This window comes from Anticarsia gemmatalis, chromosome 11, assembly GCF_050436995.1.
Source record: "Anticarsia gemmatalis isolate Benzon Research Colony breed Stoneville strain chromosome 11, ilAntGemm2 primary, whole genome shotgun sequence".
Lineage (NCBI taxonomy): Eukaryota > Metazoa > Arthropoda > Insecta > Lepidoptera > Erebidae > Anticarsia > Anticarsia gemmatalis.
Genome location: NC_134755.1, coordinates 84266 through 101839, shown reverse-complemented (window position 1 = coordinate 101839; position 17574 = coordinate 84266). Strand labels below are relative to the sequence as shown.

Genomic DNA, 17574 nt, shown 5'->3' with positions numbered 1-17574 from the left:
CTTTGCATTGATATTCCATTACAAGCCCATAAGAATGGAACTCTTGTACGACCAAATAACTGGCGAAACGTTCGGTATCGCCAATAATAGCGCCAACGAAAATAAAAATTCCGCAAACGTCTGGGTCCCGGTAAAATAAACCTAATTACCGAATGCCGTTGTGTTGCAAATTAAATTCGGATAACGTTTTGCCTTAAAAATCCAATACTTGGAAAGAAACGCAAAGTTATTTTTAATTCGAAACAGTCGGGCTTTTCTGTGCCCCCGCAGGCGGCACCTCGCCGCTCTGATACCGAGCGAGCCAGACTCGAACTTGGCCGATCACTTAAACCGGGGATTATGATTCCCGACTCCTTCTCTCCTCACGCTTGCTTATCTACTCAGTCATCACTACCGATCACATTTCATTTGTTTACACTTAACGCAAGTGAGGTTTCGTGAACAACAGGGCGAACCTGTTGTTCACGAAACCTAGGAGCACGTGCACCGTGCACCGCGGTGTCTCGCCGCACTCGGTACATTCGACAATTCCAGCGATCACTTGATGAGTAACGACATTTGCACTAACGTGACAGTAGATTTCGAGTTGTAGTCTGCGTGTGTGCAGACACTCTGCTCTCGTCCAGTGATGGCCAGATTTCCGACAGCTCCCACACATACAAGCAAAAGTGCTGGCGATGTTACTGGGAGTAGGTATGCGCAATATTTACACCGCGACTGACATATCATAACAAAGAGCGCGAACCTCGAGTGACAGAGTGCGCTCACTGTCGCGCCACTCTCACGCCACTCGTACGCCACTCGCACGCCACTCGCACACCACTCGCTCGCCACTCGCTCAGCGTCGCGCCTCTCGGACGCTACTCAAATTAGCACGAGCATGACTGGTGGCTGTTCCGCTAGCTGACTGACTATACCATGAAAACTATACATGACTAGACGACTGCAAAAACACGCCTCTTACTAAAACTCGCTAAATTAACCACATATATCGTTCAATTGGTGTGACCAATATTCATTTATATTGTATAATGTCAGCTGTATCGAGTGTCACTTCGATTTGCTTCACTACTTCTAAATAGTATATGCCGAAGATTTCTCATTCAAAATGTACGTCAGATATAAAATGACTGTTGGCACAATATTACGATTTAAGACAAGTGTAGGCAACCTTATCACTGCGGTACGTTTATTGTGACAAAATATTCAGCTTTATATTATTTCATTAGGTAGTGAATTAAGTAATTTTTGACAGTGATGTCAAACCTCATAAACATAGAGTACGCGGACTGGCGCGTGGTAGAAGCATCACAGTACTATTGGTAGTGGATCGGTTTGGGGGATCAGACCGGAATAACTCGTACTATAAGTGCCTAAATGACATATAATTTGAATTTGTATTATAATTGTTCTGTTTTTTAACCGACTTCAAAAAAAGGAGGAAGTTCTCAATTCGTCGCGATTTTTTTAATGTATGTTCAACGATCATTTCTAAACGGCTGGACTAATTTGCAATTTTTTTTTATTTGAAAGAGTAAGCTCCACTGGTGGTCCCATAGGAAGGAACTCAGGATCTGAAGATGGGATCCTCCATCCGGGAGTGGTAGTTCCATCCGGGAAGTGCTACATAAAAAATAAGAAATTGTGTAGGTATTAGGTATAATATTAGTTAGGTATTAGAAGAGTATCAATTAAGGTAGGTTAGTAATTAAAATAATTGTTTATTCGTAGGTTAGTTTCGTCGATATCTTTCGTTGTGGTCTTGTAAATATTTTTGGGTAGGATATAGTTTGTACACATAATATAACAAATTATTTCATCCTTTTTAGTTCCAGAGAGATTATGGAGGCGGTTTTCTTTTTTGTTTAAAAATATTTTTTAATGCCACTATTCAAGCAACCTATTTATAATATAATTACTGCTGACTATTGAAGTACTTGTTTTTAGACGTAGACTTTGCATGCTCTCAAGAAACGTATTAAACAGATTTAAGGCATGCAAGGTTTCATCACGATGTTTTCTTTATAGGGTAAGTAGTCATTATTTCAAATTCAAACATAACTTCAAGAAGTCATTGGTGTGGCCCCGGGCTCGGAACGTCCACCACTTCTGTGGGAGGTGTCAACTTATACCACTCGTCTATCACTCTTCTTTTTAACAATTGTTATTATGAATTAACACAAAATAATGATCAAAAATGCATTTCGTCCACAAACGCACTACGTCACGACCACGAGTCTCGAAACAATATTATATTCATGACATCTTTAAGACGCGACCCCCCAAAAAAAACACGATTACTTTCTGAAGTTTTGAAGCGAAATGACGCTTAAACAAGGTTAACTCGATTTGTGCGCAATTCCTCTCGGCGAAAGGGCGCCGGGAGGAGCATATTTGTGGCCCTCACTGTCGGCGGATTAACTCGATTATCAAAATGTAAGCGCGATGGTAATGGCCTCGTAATGTAGTGGTGATTTGCGACGCGCGCCCGCTGCCGTCCCTGTACCTACTGCACAGTAATACGCCTGCTACGTGTCCTACATACTGTACGTATTGAACGTACGCAAGTGTATACTTGCTACTCCCAATCGTACATTATTAATCGCCTGTATACGAACACTTTTTGGGTAAGTCGTAGTACAAACCAAGTCTAAGCGTGTGTGATCGCTACGCACTCAGAACACCCCACCATCTCGCACGTAGATTTGATGATGAGCTTCGCCAACACCTCTCCATCACCTGACGGTCCTACATCGGCCTCGAACCGGCTGCAATTAAATTTTATTATAATTAATCGAAAGTCACGCCTACAGCGGGTCCTGAACAAACTGATAGTGTCTAGTGATATTTTGGGTCATTATGCTGCCCACGCGTAATCATTTATTCAAAAAATAAACTTATGCGAGAATTGCACGTTTAGCGCAGTGGTTTAAGCGGTCACCTCGCCGCAACAACCGTAGCGCCGCGTGTGGTGGGTTCGAATCCTACCCGGGACAAATCTTCGTGTGATGAGCATGAGTATTTGTTCTGAGCCTGGTTGTCAATTTATCTATATAAGTATGTATTTAGAAGTATATAAGTATGTTTATCAGTTATTTGGTTACCATAGTACAAGCTCTGCTTAGTTTGGAATCAAATGACCGTGTGTGAGTTGTCCAATAATAATAATAATATTTAATTTGGCTACGGATGTATCGAACAAACAATCAACCTACAATACACACAAACTTAACACGCGTTCCTGAGATTAGCGCGTTCAAACAAACAAACAAAAAAATTCTTCTGCTTTATAATATTAGTAAGTATAGATTTATTGATATCTCTCTCTCTCTCTCTCTCTCTCTCTCTCTCTCTCTCTCTCTGAGCGACAACTAAGTCTTCTACAATTTTTATTTAATTGTTATACAACTCGATCCTTGCGGAGTTACTAGCTTATCTTAGAGAAATATATGAAGTTTGTTGTAACTCATAAAGGAATTTATATAATTTGGTTTAAGTAGGGGTCGCCCTGTTGAAACATTGCCAGCTATAATATTATACTGCAACGCGTCATTAGCGCAATTGAAAATGAAAGGTACCTTACTAACCTAACCTTATAAGAAATACCCGATGTTTCGATGGAATTGCATCTACCGTGGTAAGGGGCTAACTTTATTCATTTGTAAAACGTGTACAACTTTAAAGCCGCTTAAAAATATATTAGTTATGTGTAACAAGTAGTGAGAGTTTAAAGTCGTTAACTGCCACCTATACTGATCCGCGTGAACTAACTGCACTTATCACAGGCCTAGAAGCTTGTGCTCGTAGCAATGTAGCCGATGCAAACGTAGCCTCATGCTACGTAGATGCTACGAACCTCGTAGCCCTGTAGCTTAGGGCTACGATCAGAGCAAAATTTTTGTTTCGTTTCAGTAAAGGTCTATGTAATTTTCTAGTCTTTTAGTAGTTTTATTAAATAAATATAGAATTTTTTAACACTGTAACATATTTTAAACACTAAAACGTTAAACGGGCCTTAACGCGATAAGAATTTAGCAGTTTACGATAGTCAATCAAAACGTCTAACATCGGCCTCGATTGCGTTTACCACTTCAGTACCTCGATTCTCTGCCACTATCGACTACCGACAACCGGCTAGCTATCGAATTTTGACACTTAGAATGTACTGCCAAAATGTTTCCTACGACACCCGTCAGGAGGCGCTGATCCGATTTTCATACAAAATTTCTCGATGACAGTTCGGTTGTCGGTAGTCGATAGTAGAAGAGAATCGAGGCACAGTATTATGTGTACAAGCCGCGACCACTTAAACACTTACAATGCAAACCCATGTAACTTTCCATATCTATTATTAACTGAAGAAGTTTTGGAATGACTTAGAGTATTGGTAACATGTGTATTGTGTGTAACGTAGACAGCTTGCTGATGTTACATTCGCGATGACGTCACGCTCGTCGTCACACAAAGATTTGTCCCGGGTGGGATTGGAACCACCACACGCGGCTACGGTTAGTGCAGCGAGGTGACTACATTAACTACTGCGCCAAACGTGCAGATAATGGCTGTTACACACATGCCGCTGGCAATACAACCCGCGCAGTGCCGCCGACAATCATTCCGGTTGTGACAGTGAAATGGAACAGTTTTCAATTCAAATGTCACAATAATTGAAATAAACTGTTACGCTTAGTATCTTCTCTGCGGTACCATATTATTTTTGATGTCGTACTCGAATCGGCTTCAAACCTCTCATTAATTATCGTATTTACATAACAGAGCATATATTATTATATATCTATAACCTATAAACGTACTTAATATGTCCGAAAAAAAAACAATACGTCGGAATGTCAAATCTACTGTTTGCCGATCGTGGACTCGCCACAGATCAATCGCCGCTTCCCCGCACTGCATCGGAATTCGGGAAACACAGCTAAAATATTTCTTTTCGTCCTCTAATTACATTATGAAACGTTTATCAAGACGTTTCCAAATATTCACTACACTAACGTGGCAGCCTGACGCGGTGTCATCGGTGAGACGAACGACCTACTCCAACACTGGTAGCTGTACCGAACTAGCTGCACTGCTGGTTCTCATTAAAACAAACTCTTTTCTGTTACACGATTCCATTTAGCGTGCTGCGTATTGTATAAGATGTAAGTCGTACTGTACTGGTATGTAGGAAGCTGTTATCGGTTACAGGTCCGCCGGGGCCGCCGGGCAAGCGCGGCAAGAAGGGCAAGAAGGGCGACCCTGGGGAGCCGGGACCGCCGGTGAGTAACGCCGCACTGGCTCAGTGACTCAGTGGCTCGACGCACTACACACTTAGTTCGCTTCTTATTTTGTGTTCCTTTTATTTGCAGGGGTTAACGGGCGCGCCAGGGAAGAATGGATTCCCGGTATATATTTTTATTTATTTGCCTTTTTGTTCAACCTTTCTTTGTAAATAATTTCTTTTTATCTGTATACAATACACTGCACACGTACTCGAATGAACGTCGTACTCGCGGTACACACCCGCGGAGTGAGCGCGGTGGAAGGCACACAGTGTGCACCGAGTGACAAGACCACGTGTCGAGTGTCTGATGTCAGGCGAGACAGACGCTCCGCGGGTGTGTGCGGCGCGCATCGTCGAGCTGACGTACAAGCATAGCACAATACAGCGAACTACACGCGTGTCACGTTTCAGGGTAGCAAGGGCGAGAAGGGCGAGCGAGGCTTCATGGTAAGACGCGTCTGTAGCCCCGTAGTGCAGTCCTTCCTCGCGCCACCCCGCCCGCCCCCGCCTCGCCCCCGCCTCGCCTCCGCCTGTACTAACTTAAGCTGTGCTCTCCGGCGTGTGTTCACTGACTCACTGGTCGCAGAACCGCGCGCGTCTCAGAGCGCAGTGGGTCGCTGGTCGTTGTAGTGGCGCGTGCACTCCGCACGTTCGCTTCAGTCCTGCCGTACAATACAGAACACCTTAGAATGGCTAGTTGGGCGGGTCCGACGAGCTCAAGTTATGCTCAGACGCTCTATAATACGACCACAATTGCGATCGTGCTATTAGATGCTCATGAGCGGTGTCGTTGGGAACATCGCGAGGTGTCGCTGAAAAGTTTTGTAAAAATGCTGCCTTATCCCATTATTACGTGCTGGGTTAGAAGCCAAACATTTTATTCAACCAAAGCAAAAGAGGGGGTTTTTTCATGGGCAAGTAGCAAAATTCAGGTGCCTAAAAATTGTAAAACATCTGACACGATAAGTCACAAAAAATGATCACCATTCTAATGTATTCTGTTTTCTGTGAGTCCTGCTACCTCAATATGATATATCTTTGAACATGATGCCATTCAATTCATTCAGGTTTAATGTGTCAATAGTAAAATAAATCGTTGTGAGTACGCAGTTAGGCACCCCGACCGAGTGTTATGTGCTCGTAATACTGGTAGCAGGACGCGAGACGTGAAGCGAGCGCGCGGCGTCCGCGACGTCGTCGATGCACTCCCGCCTCATACTAACGCAGTAACGCACTACCGCCCCCCACGTGTCCCACGTGTCCCACGTGTCCCGAGTAGCGCGCGCCGCGCACTGTGACGTCTCGAGTAGTCACGGCGCGCACGCGCACGCGCATCATCGACGCTTCTTCACTTACCTCTCACCTCTAGCTAGTTGTGTTGTGGGCTATTATAACAGTAGAGTACTCATAATATGTAACAACGATTTAGATACTCATACAGATACCTTGGCGGTATAATAATATATGTAATGCTATCTAATATATGTATTTGTGTGTTCAGCGCATATGATTAAAGTACGTGTTCAATGATTCCAGGGGCCGATCGGGTTGGATGGACCGAAGGGTGATCCGGTAAGTCGAACTATAGTATATTAATTATTATTTTTGCAGTGTAGTGTAAATTTCACTGGACCTGCTTATTATGAATAAAACTCCAGGTTCGATTCTCAAATCGAAATAGGAAATGAAGGTGTGATCCTAATGATTTGCATTAGCTTCATGTATCGAGTAAGGATATATAGCTAATAGAGGTACATGTTGTGCGCTCGTGTTGCAGGGCCGGCCCGGAGACAAGGGACAGAAGGGTGAGCACGGCAGCCCCGGCTTCGACGTGTTCTCCGCCGTCAAGGTACGAGTACATGATGACGTGATAACTACTGCTAACGTGCTCACTGAGACATGACGTCAACACGTGACGACGTGACGACGTGCTCGCCGCCACCACGCACTGCTCGTCACCTCGTCAAGGGGTCGTTACAATCACTTGACACACTGTTTAATACGAGCTTGCTAGGGTTCGATCCCCAGCGATGAAATTTCATATTTTATTGGCATTCAATATTATATTTACCATTGTAATAATAAAGTGCTATGTGTTGTAAAATTTACCTCACAGACATTCGGTGTTGAGTTCGATTCACAACTGAAATATTATCGACTTAAATAAATGAAAAGTTCCCATGCGGTGAGGATTGGGAGTGCGTGAGTGTGTCAGTGCCATTATTACACTTAGACATGATTGTGTTGCGATGTGTTGAACAACGAGTGAACCCAGTCGTGACGTGATTGCAGGGCGTCAAGCGATCCGTCGACAGTTTTAAGATCAGTCCGTACACGAGCGCCGAGATCATAGCCGTCAAGGTACCGCGTCTCTCCGTACATCTCCGTACATCTTGTGACACTGGTGACGTCACTGCGTCACTCTTACAAGCGCTTCTCGTACGCTTGTTGAACGCTCGTTAAACGCTTCACGCTCCTAGTCCACTTGTTGTGTTGCGCAGTTTTATTTTAATTATGCTTTATGACACGCCGACTATGAAAACGTGTTGCACTTCATTTGTAATAATATACTCGTATGATGATGCTGGTAGACAGTTTTGGTGGTCGGCAGTGTCGGCGGTAGATAGTCGCTGTGTAGTGTATGTGTCTGTGTGTGTGTACGTAGGGGCTGCAGGCGGCCGGACACAACATCTCCGCGCACACCGTCATACAACTCAAGGTGAGTCACACACCTCACACGCCTCACACACCTCACACACCTCACACACCTCACACACCTCACACACCTCACACGCCTCACACACCTCACACACCTCACACACCTCACACACCTCACACGCCTCACACACCTCACACGCCTCACACACCTCACACACCTCACACACCTCACACACCTCACACGCCTCACACACCTCACACACCTCACACACCTCACACACCTCACACACCTCACACACCTCACACACCTCACACACCTCACACGCCTCACACGCCTCACACACCTCACACACCTCACACACCTCACACACCTCACACGCCTCACACACCTCACACGCCTCACACACCTCACACACCTCACACACCTCACACACCTCACACGCCTCACACACCTCACACACCTCACACACCTCACACACCTCACACACCTCACACGCCTCACACGCCTCACACGCCTCACACACCTCACACTCTGTGCTGTACTGCACAGTAGCGTACAGTTGTGTAGACTGTACAACAGTGAACAGCCGTGCCACAGATACGGGAGACACATCGAGTAAGTACAAATGCTTCATTGAACAACTTGTTGCAGTCTTTGTTGTGTTACACAAAAGTTTCTATATAATTATATTTATCATTTGTAGATTTAGTTAATAATAAACTTTGCGTCAAAAAAACTTAGAACTTGACTACTGAACTTTGAATATATCCGCCCATATTACTTGCGAATAAAGATGTTCCAAAAATGTTCGAGGGTAAACGCGTTTTCTTCATGTAAAAGAATTACATAATTCATTTGACTTAAATGTATTCAGGCCAATGATGATGAATATGTATATACTAGCTATTGCCCGCGACTCCGTCCGCGTGGCTAGTGACTTAAGACAGAATTTTCATACAAACTTGGCCCTTTTTATCCCCTTAGAACTGATCAAAATCGTAAGCGGATGCCTACATCATAACGTCTACATGCATGCCGAATTTCAGGCCAATCCGTCCAGTGGAGCTCTGGGCTGCGCGTTGAAAGATCACTATGTAGTCAGTCACCTTTGACATGTACTCGTATTTTAGATAAACTGTCGTTTGAAGAGTTACACTAAATCCCTTAAAGTCTAAAGCCCGTAAGTAGTCCCCTAAATGTAGAGTCCTACATGAATGACAATTATGACAAAATAATATTTTATTTGGTGTTTCTCTTTTTTTTATGCAAAGTGTAGTTTAGTAAAAGTTGTATCTATCATAGACTGTGTATAATTATGGTTGCTAGTGTTGCTACATATCATAATAGTCCCAACATACAGTCACCCGTTTCGATTGTTGCAATTTTAAGGGCAGATTTTCTTACTTACTAACTTATACACAATGTTGTGAACACATGCATTATATTGTGTTAATTACAAATAAATCAAGTTATACGTGTGTATTACACGTATCTCAATGTCGCAAAATTTGTATTTTCTTCTAAACACTATTAAAGTCAACTCCACTCGAAGGAAGCTTATAACTTTGAATGATTGGAACTGGCGAGAACTCAACTCGCAAGTAGTCGTACCTGACCCACGGAAGTGTACACATACTACACATACTAGGTGACTTGCACGGCTTTTCTTTATTTGTGAGTGAATCATCGCAATATGAGTATGGTGATGTGAAGGCATGCTCTCGCCACGCTGTTATTGCGATCACATTTATAATCAGTATTGTAATACGTGCACATCGTACTGTTCCACAGGGCGAACCAGGAGAGCCGGGTCCGCCGGGCGCGCCAGGCCCGCAGGGCGCCGAGGGACTGCCGGGCCACGAGGGGCGCGCCGGACCCCCGGGACCTTCAGGCCCACCCGGACCCGTCGGCCCCGTCGGACCGCCCGGTCTCGTCGGACCGCCGGGATCGATCGGCCCAGCGGGACTCCGAGTACGTGTTGAGTCGAACTTCTTTCATCACAGATTATGCAGTCGAAGGCCTACATCGAGTATAGAGAGTAACAGCTGGTGAAGTGGTGACCAGTATTTATGATGTCCATTGAAAGAGTGTCGCGTGTCCTTCCAGGGTGACAAGGGCGACAAGGGCGAGCGCGGCTTCACGACCACGCTGAAGGGCGACGCCTTCCCCACCGGCATCATCGAGGGCCCGCCCGGACCGCCCGGCCCGCCCGGTATCTATCACATTTTCTTCCACGTGTAGCGTAGTGTAGCGAAACGTAGGCATGATCGTCGTCGTAGCTAGCTGTAGCACCACGTAGAGCGGCGTAGCACGACGCATTAACCAATCCGCCGCTACGACATCGCCGAGAGCGACTCGTCGACGGCACTAACTTGACGGCGACACCGCTTCGTAGCGCGCACCACGCTCACCGATAACGCTATTAACATCAATAACGGTTTTCACTTTTATCGAGCAGCTTCAACGAGTAGAAGGCAGTGGTCGGTAGTGGTCGGTAGTTGTCGGTAGAGGTCGCTAGCGCCGGTAGTGATAGTGCTGTGTGTTGTGTGAAGGGTCGGCGGGAGCACGCGGCGAGCGCGGCGAGGCGGGCGCCGCCGGGCCGCCCGGAGCGCCCGGCGACAAGGGCGCCCGCGGCAAGCGCGGCAAGCGGGTAAACACGACTACCGCTCGAGGAATGGCTCGAGCCTGGCGCTTACGCTTTAACTATCGCATGCTCGCGACATGCACTCTGCTCTGTGCACGCCGCCTGCCGCATGTTGCATGCCGCACGCCGACACTCGCGTACATGTCGTAGTAGTGGTACAAGTGATAACTAACGAGTACTAGTGCGCTAACCGCTTTAGATCGGACGTCGCACTGAACTGCCGCTCATAAGGTAAACGGATTTATTTTACTGTTTTGGTATTTATCAATAGCTTAGCTACAAATATTATTATGCAATATTTTATACGAGCAGGGGAGTGGTGCGCGTGTCGATAATATGTATGTGTGTGTGGCAGGTCGCAGCGGAGAGCCAGGCCCGCGGGGCCCGGCGGGGCTGGACGGAGCGGCCGGCGCGCCCGGCGTGCAGGGCCCGCCCGGGAAGCCGGTCAGTATCAAGGCTCGCTTCCGCTGCGTGAGTGACCGCGTTTAATCTGTATTCGAATTCAACGAGCTACACTTTACGTTTCAGGGTGAGATGGGCCCGAAGGGTGCGAAGGGCGAGTACGGCGACATGGGCTCGCCCGGCATGCTGGGCGCCCCCGGGCTGCCCGGCCCGCCCGGCTACCCCGGCCTCAAGGGGGACAAGGGAGACAAGGGCGACTCGGTGAGCGCGACTCAAATGAGCCACACGAGCTGGTGGCCCGCCGGTCATTAAACGATCTGTGGGTTCAGCGAACCCTGGAGCGGGCTTTCCTTCACGGGGGCTCCTTAACGATATTTATTTGAACAGAACCTTTCCTAGATTGACCACTAACCATACGATAAAATAAATTAGAGTCACTCATTCACGTTGATAATTTGAGTACAGTTGTATGTTGTACAACATTGTGTAACGTGTCGCTGTGTGTGTTGCATGTGCGGCGCGCGCTCGCCAGAAGTACAGGAAGCTGAGGAGAAGACAGGTAACTACCGACTCTGCACCCCTCTACTGCCCTCTCCGCCTTGCCTAGCTATTCTATAAAATATTAAAATTGTACTCACTTTCCGAGCTAACTATTCGCTATGACTATTTGTGTATAAACGTCCACCAGAAAGTTTTGAATAACTCGGCAAGTTAAGTACTAATGCGATCCCAAAGCAGTCGTATATTGGAAGTGACCGTGAACTGTTAATCTTTATGCCCACTGTTGAACTTGCAGGGAGACGGCACCGGCTACGAGCTCTACGGGCATGAAATTGTAAGTACCGACTGACTTAGCTATACTGAGTATGTGTACATGCGTACTGTGTATCTAACAATGATGGCGGGTGGCGCCTTGTTTCAGTCGAGTCGTGTGGCGAGTGCCGCCGTCACAGCACGCCCCTCCCTCTATCTGTCCTGTATTCCTAGTCGTCGCACTCGTCACTTGAACTCGCCCACTCGAGCACACGGTCACCTGCACGAGTGCACTTCGAACAGATCTCCGTTTAATGATTAGCTGTAACTTCGAGCGGTTTATGCAATAGTTTCGGTCATTGGAATGACGCAAAGTTATGCATGGTTACAGATGATGGGGCCCCCGGGCGCACCGGGCCCCGCGGGCCCACCCGGCGTCGCGGGCCCTCCCGGCATCAAAGGTGACAAGGGTGACCCTGGAGTGCGAGGGAAAGCGGTAAGTATAATACACCCGCGAGTGACAGCTGGGCGAACTACTATTATAAATATTGAAGCCTCGAAGTCCACGTAAAACTGATGGTCAAATTGGTACAACGTTGAGAGCGAAGGAATAGAGAGTATATCAGTGTACTAGTAGCCTCGCGCAGCTCCACTCCTAAAAAGTTTGAAAAAATAAAAGTTGACATTCAACCCTATTTTAACCAGGTAAGGACGATTTTCTGAAAACCCAGAAACGCGTGTTTGTTTATTTCAAACGAAAATCTCAAATAGGAAATTTCATGCTCCGAAAACGTCGATCTTCCATACAAACTTTCATCCCCTATTTTATCCCTTTAGGGATGTAATTTATCAAAATCCTTTCTTAGCGGATGCCTACGTCATAACATCTACATGCATGCCAAATTTAAGCCCCATCGGTCCAGTTGTTTGGGCTGTACGTTAATAGATCACTATGTCAGTCAGTCACCTTTGAGTTTTAAAAATATCTATAGAAAAATTGTTAAAACCATTTGGCGATTAAAAAGAGTGGCCCGGAGTTTCCTGCCAGATATACTCATTGGCCCTACCTTCCGATTTGGCGGTAAATACACTCTCTGTATCATTGACTATCATAGTGTCAGCATTTGACCTAAATGAATAAATGATTTGATTTTTGATTATGAATAGAAAATTGTGTACAGGTTTGGACACTATAACAAACGAATGAGCAGTTGATTATCTTAGTAAAACTTCTGCACGATTGCAGCATGTGTCGTAGATTCAGATATATTTCGCTTTATTGGACGAAAAGTCGCGCGAATCAAAGTTTCAATAGTCTACGTATGTAGCTATGTGAATCACGTTAATGCACGTATGCGTTTCATACGCCAATATAGTTGTTATAAAACATTAATTATGGATTCTCACGTGACAACTGTTCATATTGCAGGGGGAAAAAGGAGAGAAGGGCGATGCGGGTCCGATGGGACTACCGGTCAGTACACCATTTTATCACTACTTGCCATCCACACTAATATTATAAATGCGAAAGTAACTCTGTCTGTCTGTCTGTCTGTCTGTCTGTCTGTCTGTCTGTCTGTCTGTCTGCTACTCAATCACGCCTAAACTACTGAACCAATTTGCATGAAATTTGGTATGGAGATATTTTGATACCCGAGAAAGGACATAGGCTACTTTTTACCCCGGGAAAATGACGCATTTCCCGGAAAAATTCAGGTGACGAACGAAGTCGCGAATGATCAATTGAATGACATGACATTGAATTAACAAAATTCCGTTGTCATGGCAACTGTTTTAATGGCGGATATGCCTTAGCGCGACTTCGTTATAATAAGAGATATAAATAATTTTGAGAATATTTTTCGTGAAAAAAAAGCATATTTTGTATCATCATGCTACGACCAATAGGAGCAGAGTAACAGTAAACAGTGTTACAAAAACGTGGAAAATTCTGACCCATTCTCTCTTATGTGACGCAAGCGAAGTTGCGCGGGTCAGCTAGTACTTAATATACTTAGGACAGTCTACCCGTCGTCGATCGCACCGCCGCCGCGCGGCGTTCATTACGTGGACCAGGTGTGCGTCTACAAACACATTTGTGATGACATTCTAATTCCATTCAAACCCGATCCATCTTCATGGAATTCTATGTTTATGCCGTTGAACTGTTAATGGAATAAGGACGAAAGTGTGTGGCTTACTGGTGAATATTGGTCGCAGGGACCTGTGGGGCTGCCGGGCGAGCCGGGCCGGACCGGCGACGCGGGGCCCAGGGTGAGTCGTCCGACCTGTAACTAATCAGCTGCGTGCTCGGCCCTGGGTGTAGCCATGCACATACTGCACATACTGCGCATTGCACATTACTGTGCTCCATGTGCTACTGCATGCTGAGCCCTCAACATTCACGCGGCGCTATTCAAATAACGTTCAATCATTTATCACGTGGTTGCGCGTGGCTACACTCATCAGCTCGACTATCGATTAATCGAAGGAGGCCTCCTTCTAAACGATACACATGATCTAAAATCTTGAATAGGAATTGCAGTAAAATTGCAATAGTATAATAATAATGAATATTTTCACCGCGGTACCATCGTAGTTTAGTGCGAGGCCTCGGTCGTGGTCGCTAGTATCACGCTAACAGCGGGGTGAGCGGGGTGAGTGGGGTACTAACCGTGTAGAGTGTGTACTAACCGCACTAACCGGCCCGGCGCAGGACAACCGCTGGCCGCCCGACTTCGCGTTCACGTAGTGGCGGCGCCGGGTGTCGGCGGGTCCTCGCTCCGCGTCCCTCTCCTTGTGTAGATATCGACCTGAAGCTCGTATGTACATAATGTAAACTCCTCACAGTGGGTGAGGTTGCTGGGTGTATTGATATATTGTAAGAGAACGAGAAGAGAGTGGCGGTGGTCGCCGCGCTCCTCCGCGGAGACGCGACTCCGGTCATATTTTGTAAGTGATCAAATTATTTATTCGGATAACGATACTAGTACTGATACTCAGAGTGAATATTTTTAAAATCGTAAGAGGTGTATAATAATTATGATGATGATAATATAATATATGTAACAGTATTGTAAATGGTCGGCGGTGTCGGGTCCTCGAGGCGAGCGCGCGTGTCGCGGTGTTCGCGCACGTCGGACACGCCTCGTCCTCGTATTATCATATCTTCCTATATTTTAATATTATGTAATCGTTTACAAAACTATCGCCCAAATTCTTAGAATAGGCCTAACTATAAGTTAATTTGTAATATGTGAATATAACGAGCGTCAAGTTTTATCATATGTGTAACATAATATTATATGATAGTTAAGAGAAGCGAGCGCCGCCGCCGCACTCGCGCCGAGTGCTGGAGGCGCTCCTACCCGGTGTGTTACCGTCCCGAACTTAACCACTTAATGTAACGTTAATGTTGACTCGTGCGTACTTATATATTCCCTTCGTGTAACTATCGCATTCGCTTATGTACCATTGGCCTGGAGCCGCGGCGGGCGCGGGCGGCGCGCTCCTTACTTGTACATATAGCGTAGCCGCGCGGCGCCGCTTGCCCGCGCCCGCCGCGCTCGCGACCCACTCTCTCGTCTGTGCCGTCGTGTACCTCGTAAGCGTAATTTAAGGATTTAGTTTTTTTATGAAATTGAAAGTTGTCATTTGTACCATATATACATCACGAGAGCATAAAATATTGTTGTTTAAAAATTATTTTGAAGAAAATAAATATTTGCATGCCGTGCATTACCGTGTTTTCTTGTGTCGAGTGTCGGCTCCGGTGTCCCGCTGCCGGCTCTGTGGCTCCTCCCCTCTGCATGTCCCTGTGGTCGGCGTCACTCGGCGCACGAGGCCTGCAGCCTGCATGTCGGCCGACTCACGAGCGCACGAACCTGCCTGGCCTGCCTCGCCCGTCTCAGTCACACTTGCCATCACTACCATCAGAATAATACAACGACATATCAGAAGCTTACATTGTCCGATCTCGATAATGGTACAGCTCTAGTCTTTAAGTTTTAATTAGAGAATATGCCACGGTGACTGGAATGGGTGAAGGTTGGTAGAATGTTATTCAGTACTCGGCTGGATCAGATGATCGTGCGTGGGCGTCTGTTTGCTATCAGTGCTATCACATACTGGTATGTATGGGGTGCACTATGACAACAATGTACACGCCGGCGCTCACACATGCTCATAGTATTGCCGCACGTCGCCTGTACCTCTCGGAGTCTATTCTTAACGCATACCGTCCAGTTCACGGCAACAAAACTATTCGTTTCTCCTGCATATCTCATGTATGAAAACTTATCAATATTCAAGTAATTGTTGATTAACGTTTATTATTTGTGATTGAACGTCGTCGGAGTGACTTGTACGCATGTGTCGATCGACTCGCCCTCTGAGGTGGCGCAGGGAGTGCGGCCGTGTGACACCTCCGCACGGTCTCCGCCAGGGGGCACAGTAAAACAACTTGTTCCATGTAACGTATGCCATGGAGCGAGTTGTCGCACGAAGTCGCGTGTGCTGCAATGAGTGCATCGTGCAGGAGTAGCGCTGCGCCACTCGGTCGCCAGTCACCGGTCACCGGTCCCGGTCGCCGGTCCCGGTCGCCGGTCCCGGTCGCCGGTCACTGTCGCTCGGGTGGTCGGCGGTGCTGTGCCGCGCTGACCCGTGCTCACGTGTCCCTTGTTCCACAGGGCCCGCCCGGACTCGACGGTATGAAGGTTAGTGTTACACCAACACACACTTGCTTTACATCGAGTTCATGTCGTTACACTCGCTGCCCACAACTCTAGTGCGTGCCAAGTTAATTTGTATAACAATTTGGCAATCTCTGTATAACGAAACACGAAACGACCGTACCAAGGGCAGGTAAAAATTTAATTCAAATGTTTTTTTATTTGAAATACGTCACAGTTTGAGACTCGACAACTTTGGGAACCTCTTACGTAGCTAACCGATTACTAGGAGTCTTTACGTTACAGTGTACAGTGCGTAGGAGCAGCTTATACGAAGGTCACTACTTACATTTTGAGCCTCGACGAATTCGACTGTTCTCCATTGCCATTTGTTGTTAACACCATTTGTCACGTTTGACGTTTGACCGCTACTTGTAGAAGCGTTTTGAAATTTGCGCAAGAATTATATCTAAGTACTTCTGTTATGTGAAGATTTTAGGTAAGCTGAATCATGGTATCCATTTTTAGAGGGTGCCTACATCATAAAAGGCTCCTATTGACCATATTTCCTGATTTTATGCTGCATAATTTAGGCTGTGCGATGATTATCAGTCAGTCAGTCAATTCAAGACAAATAATTTTGTATGTATAAAAGATAGATTTATTCATTACGATTTATCAATTTCTCTGTCTGTCTATCTAACTGCCTGTCTGTCTGTCACCGGGCTGTATATCATCAACCGTGATTGTTAGACAGTTGAATTTTTTACCGATAATATAATATTTCCTCTGCCGCTCTAACAAATAACATACGGAATAAAACCAATATTTAAGGAGGCTCTTTTAGGGCTGGGGGCATAAAACATAAAATAAATAATTTTACGGAACTTTTTGTGCGCGAGGCCAACTCGCACTTCAGCTGGTTTTTTGTAGGTAGGCTTAAAATATAAGTATGGACCCAAGTGAGTAGATCTCATTGGATAGTTCCAGTCGTTGGACAAATATACGTTGTTTGTGTGGGCGCTCTATCTTCTATATAATGTTATCTAAATGGAGCTGTAGGATTTTAACCGCCCTCTTAAAATACATAATAACTTAAACTGCCAAAATATCCACTGTACATTCAACATTTTCTTAAACTAAATCATCACAAGGTGCAGTTTGA

The 17574-nt window shown here is 45.9% G+C and overlaps 1 protein-coding gene across 18 annotated transcripts in view; it reads left to right on the top strand.

Moving 5' to 3' along the window:
- Window positions 1–17574, top strand: part of LOC142976754 (uncharacterized) — a 248607-nt gene that overhangs the window by 228298 nt on the left and 2735 nt on the right. For 8 of the 18 annotated variants that reach the window (XM_076120305.1, XM_076120290.1, XM_076120301.1 and 5 more), the window contains exons 2-16: window positions 5206–5276; window positions 5367–5402; window positions 5693–5728; window positions 6818–6853; window positions 7059–7130; window positions 7574–7642; window positions 9732–9911; window positions 10047–10152; window positions 10940–11028; window positions 11113–11247; window positions 11519–11545; window positions 11774–11821; window positions 12131–12235; window positions 13169–13213; window positions 13960–14013. In XM_076120305.1, coding sequence (XP_075976420.1) covers window positions 5206–5276; window positions 5367–5402; window positions 5693–5728; window positions 6818–6853; window positions 7059–7130; window positions 7574–7642; window positions 9732–9911; window positions 10047–10152; window positions 10940–11028; window positions 11113–11247; window positions 11519–11545; window positions 11774–11821; window positions 12131–12235; window positions 13169–13213; window positions 13960–14013 — 1109 coding nt within the window. Of the gene's footprint in view, window positions 1–5205; window positions 5277–5366; window positions 5403–5692; window positions 5729–6817; window positions 6854–7058; window positions 7131–7573; window positions 7643–7946; window positions 8001–9731; window positions 9912–10046; window positions 10153–10939; window positions 11029–11112; window positions 11248–11518; window positions 11546–11773; window positions 11822–12130; window positions 12236–13168; window positions 13214–13959; window positions 14014–16427; window positions 16455–17574 lie in introns of all 18 variants that reach the window. The other 10 variants (XM_076120300.1, XM_076120291.1, XM_076120289.1 and 7 more) reach the window with 7 other exon arrangements.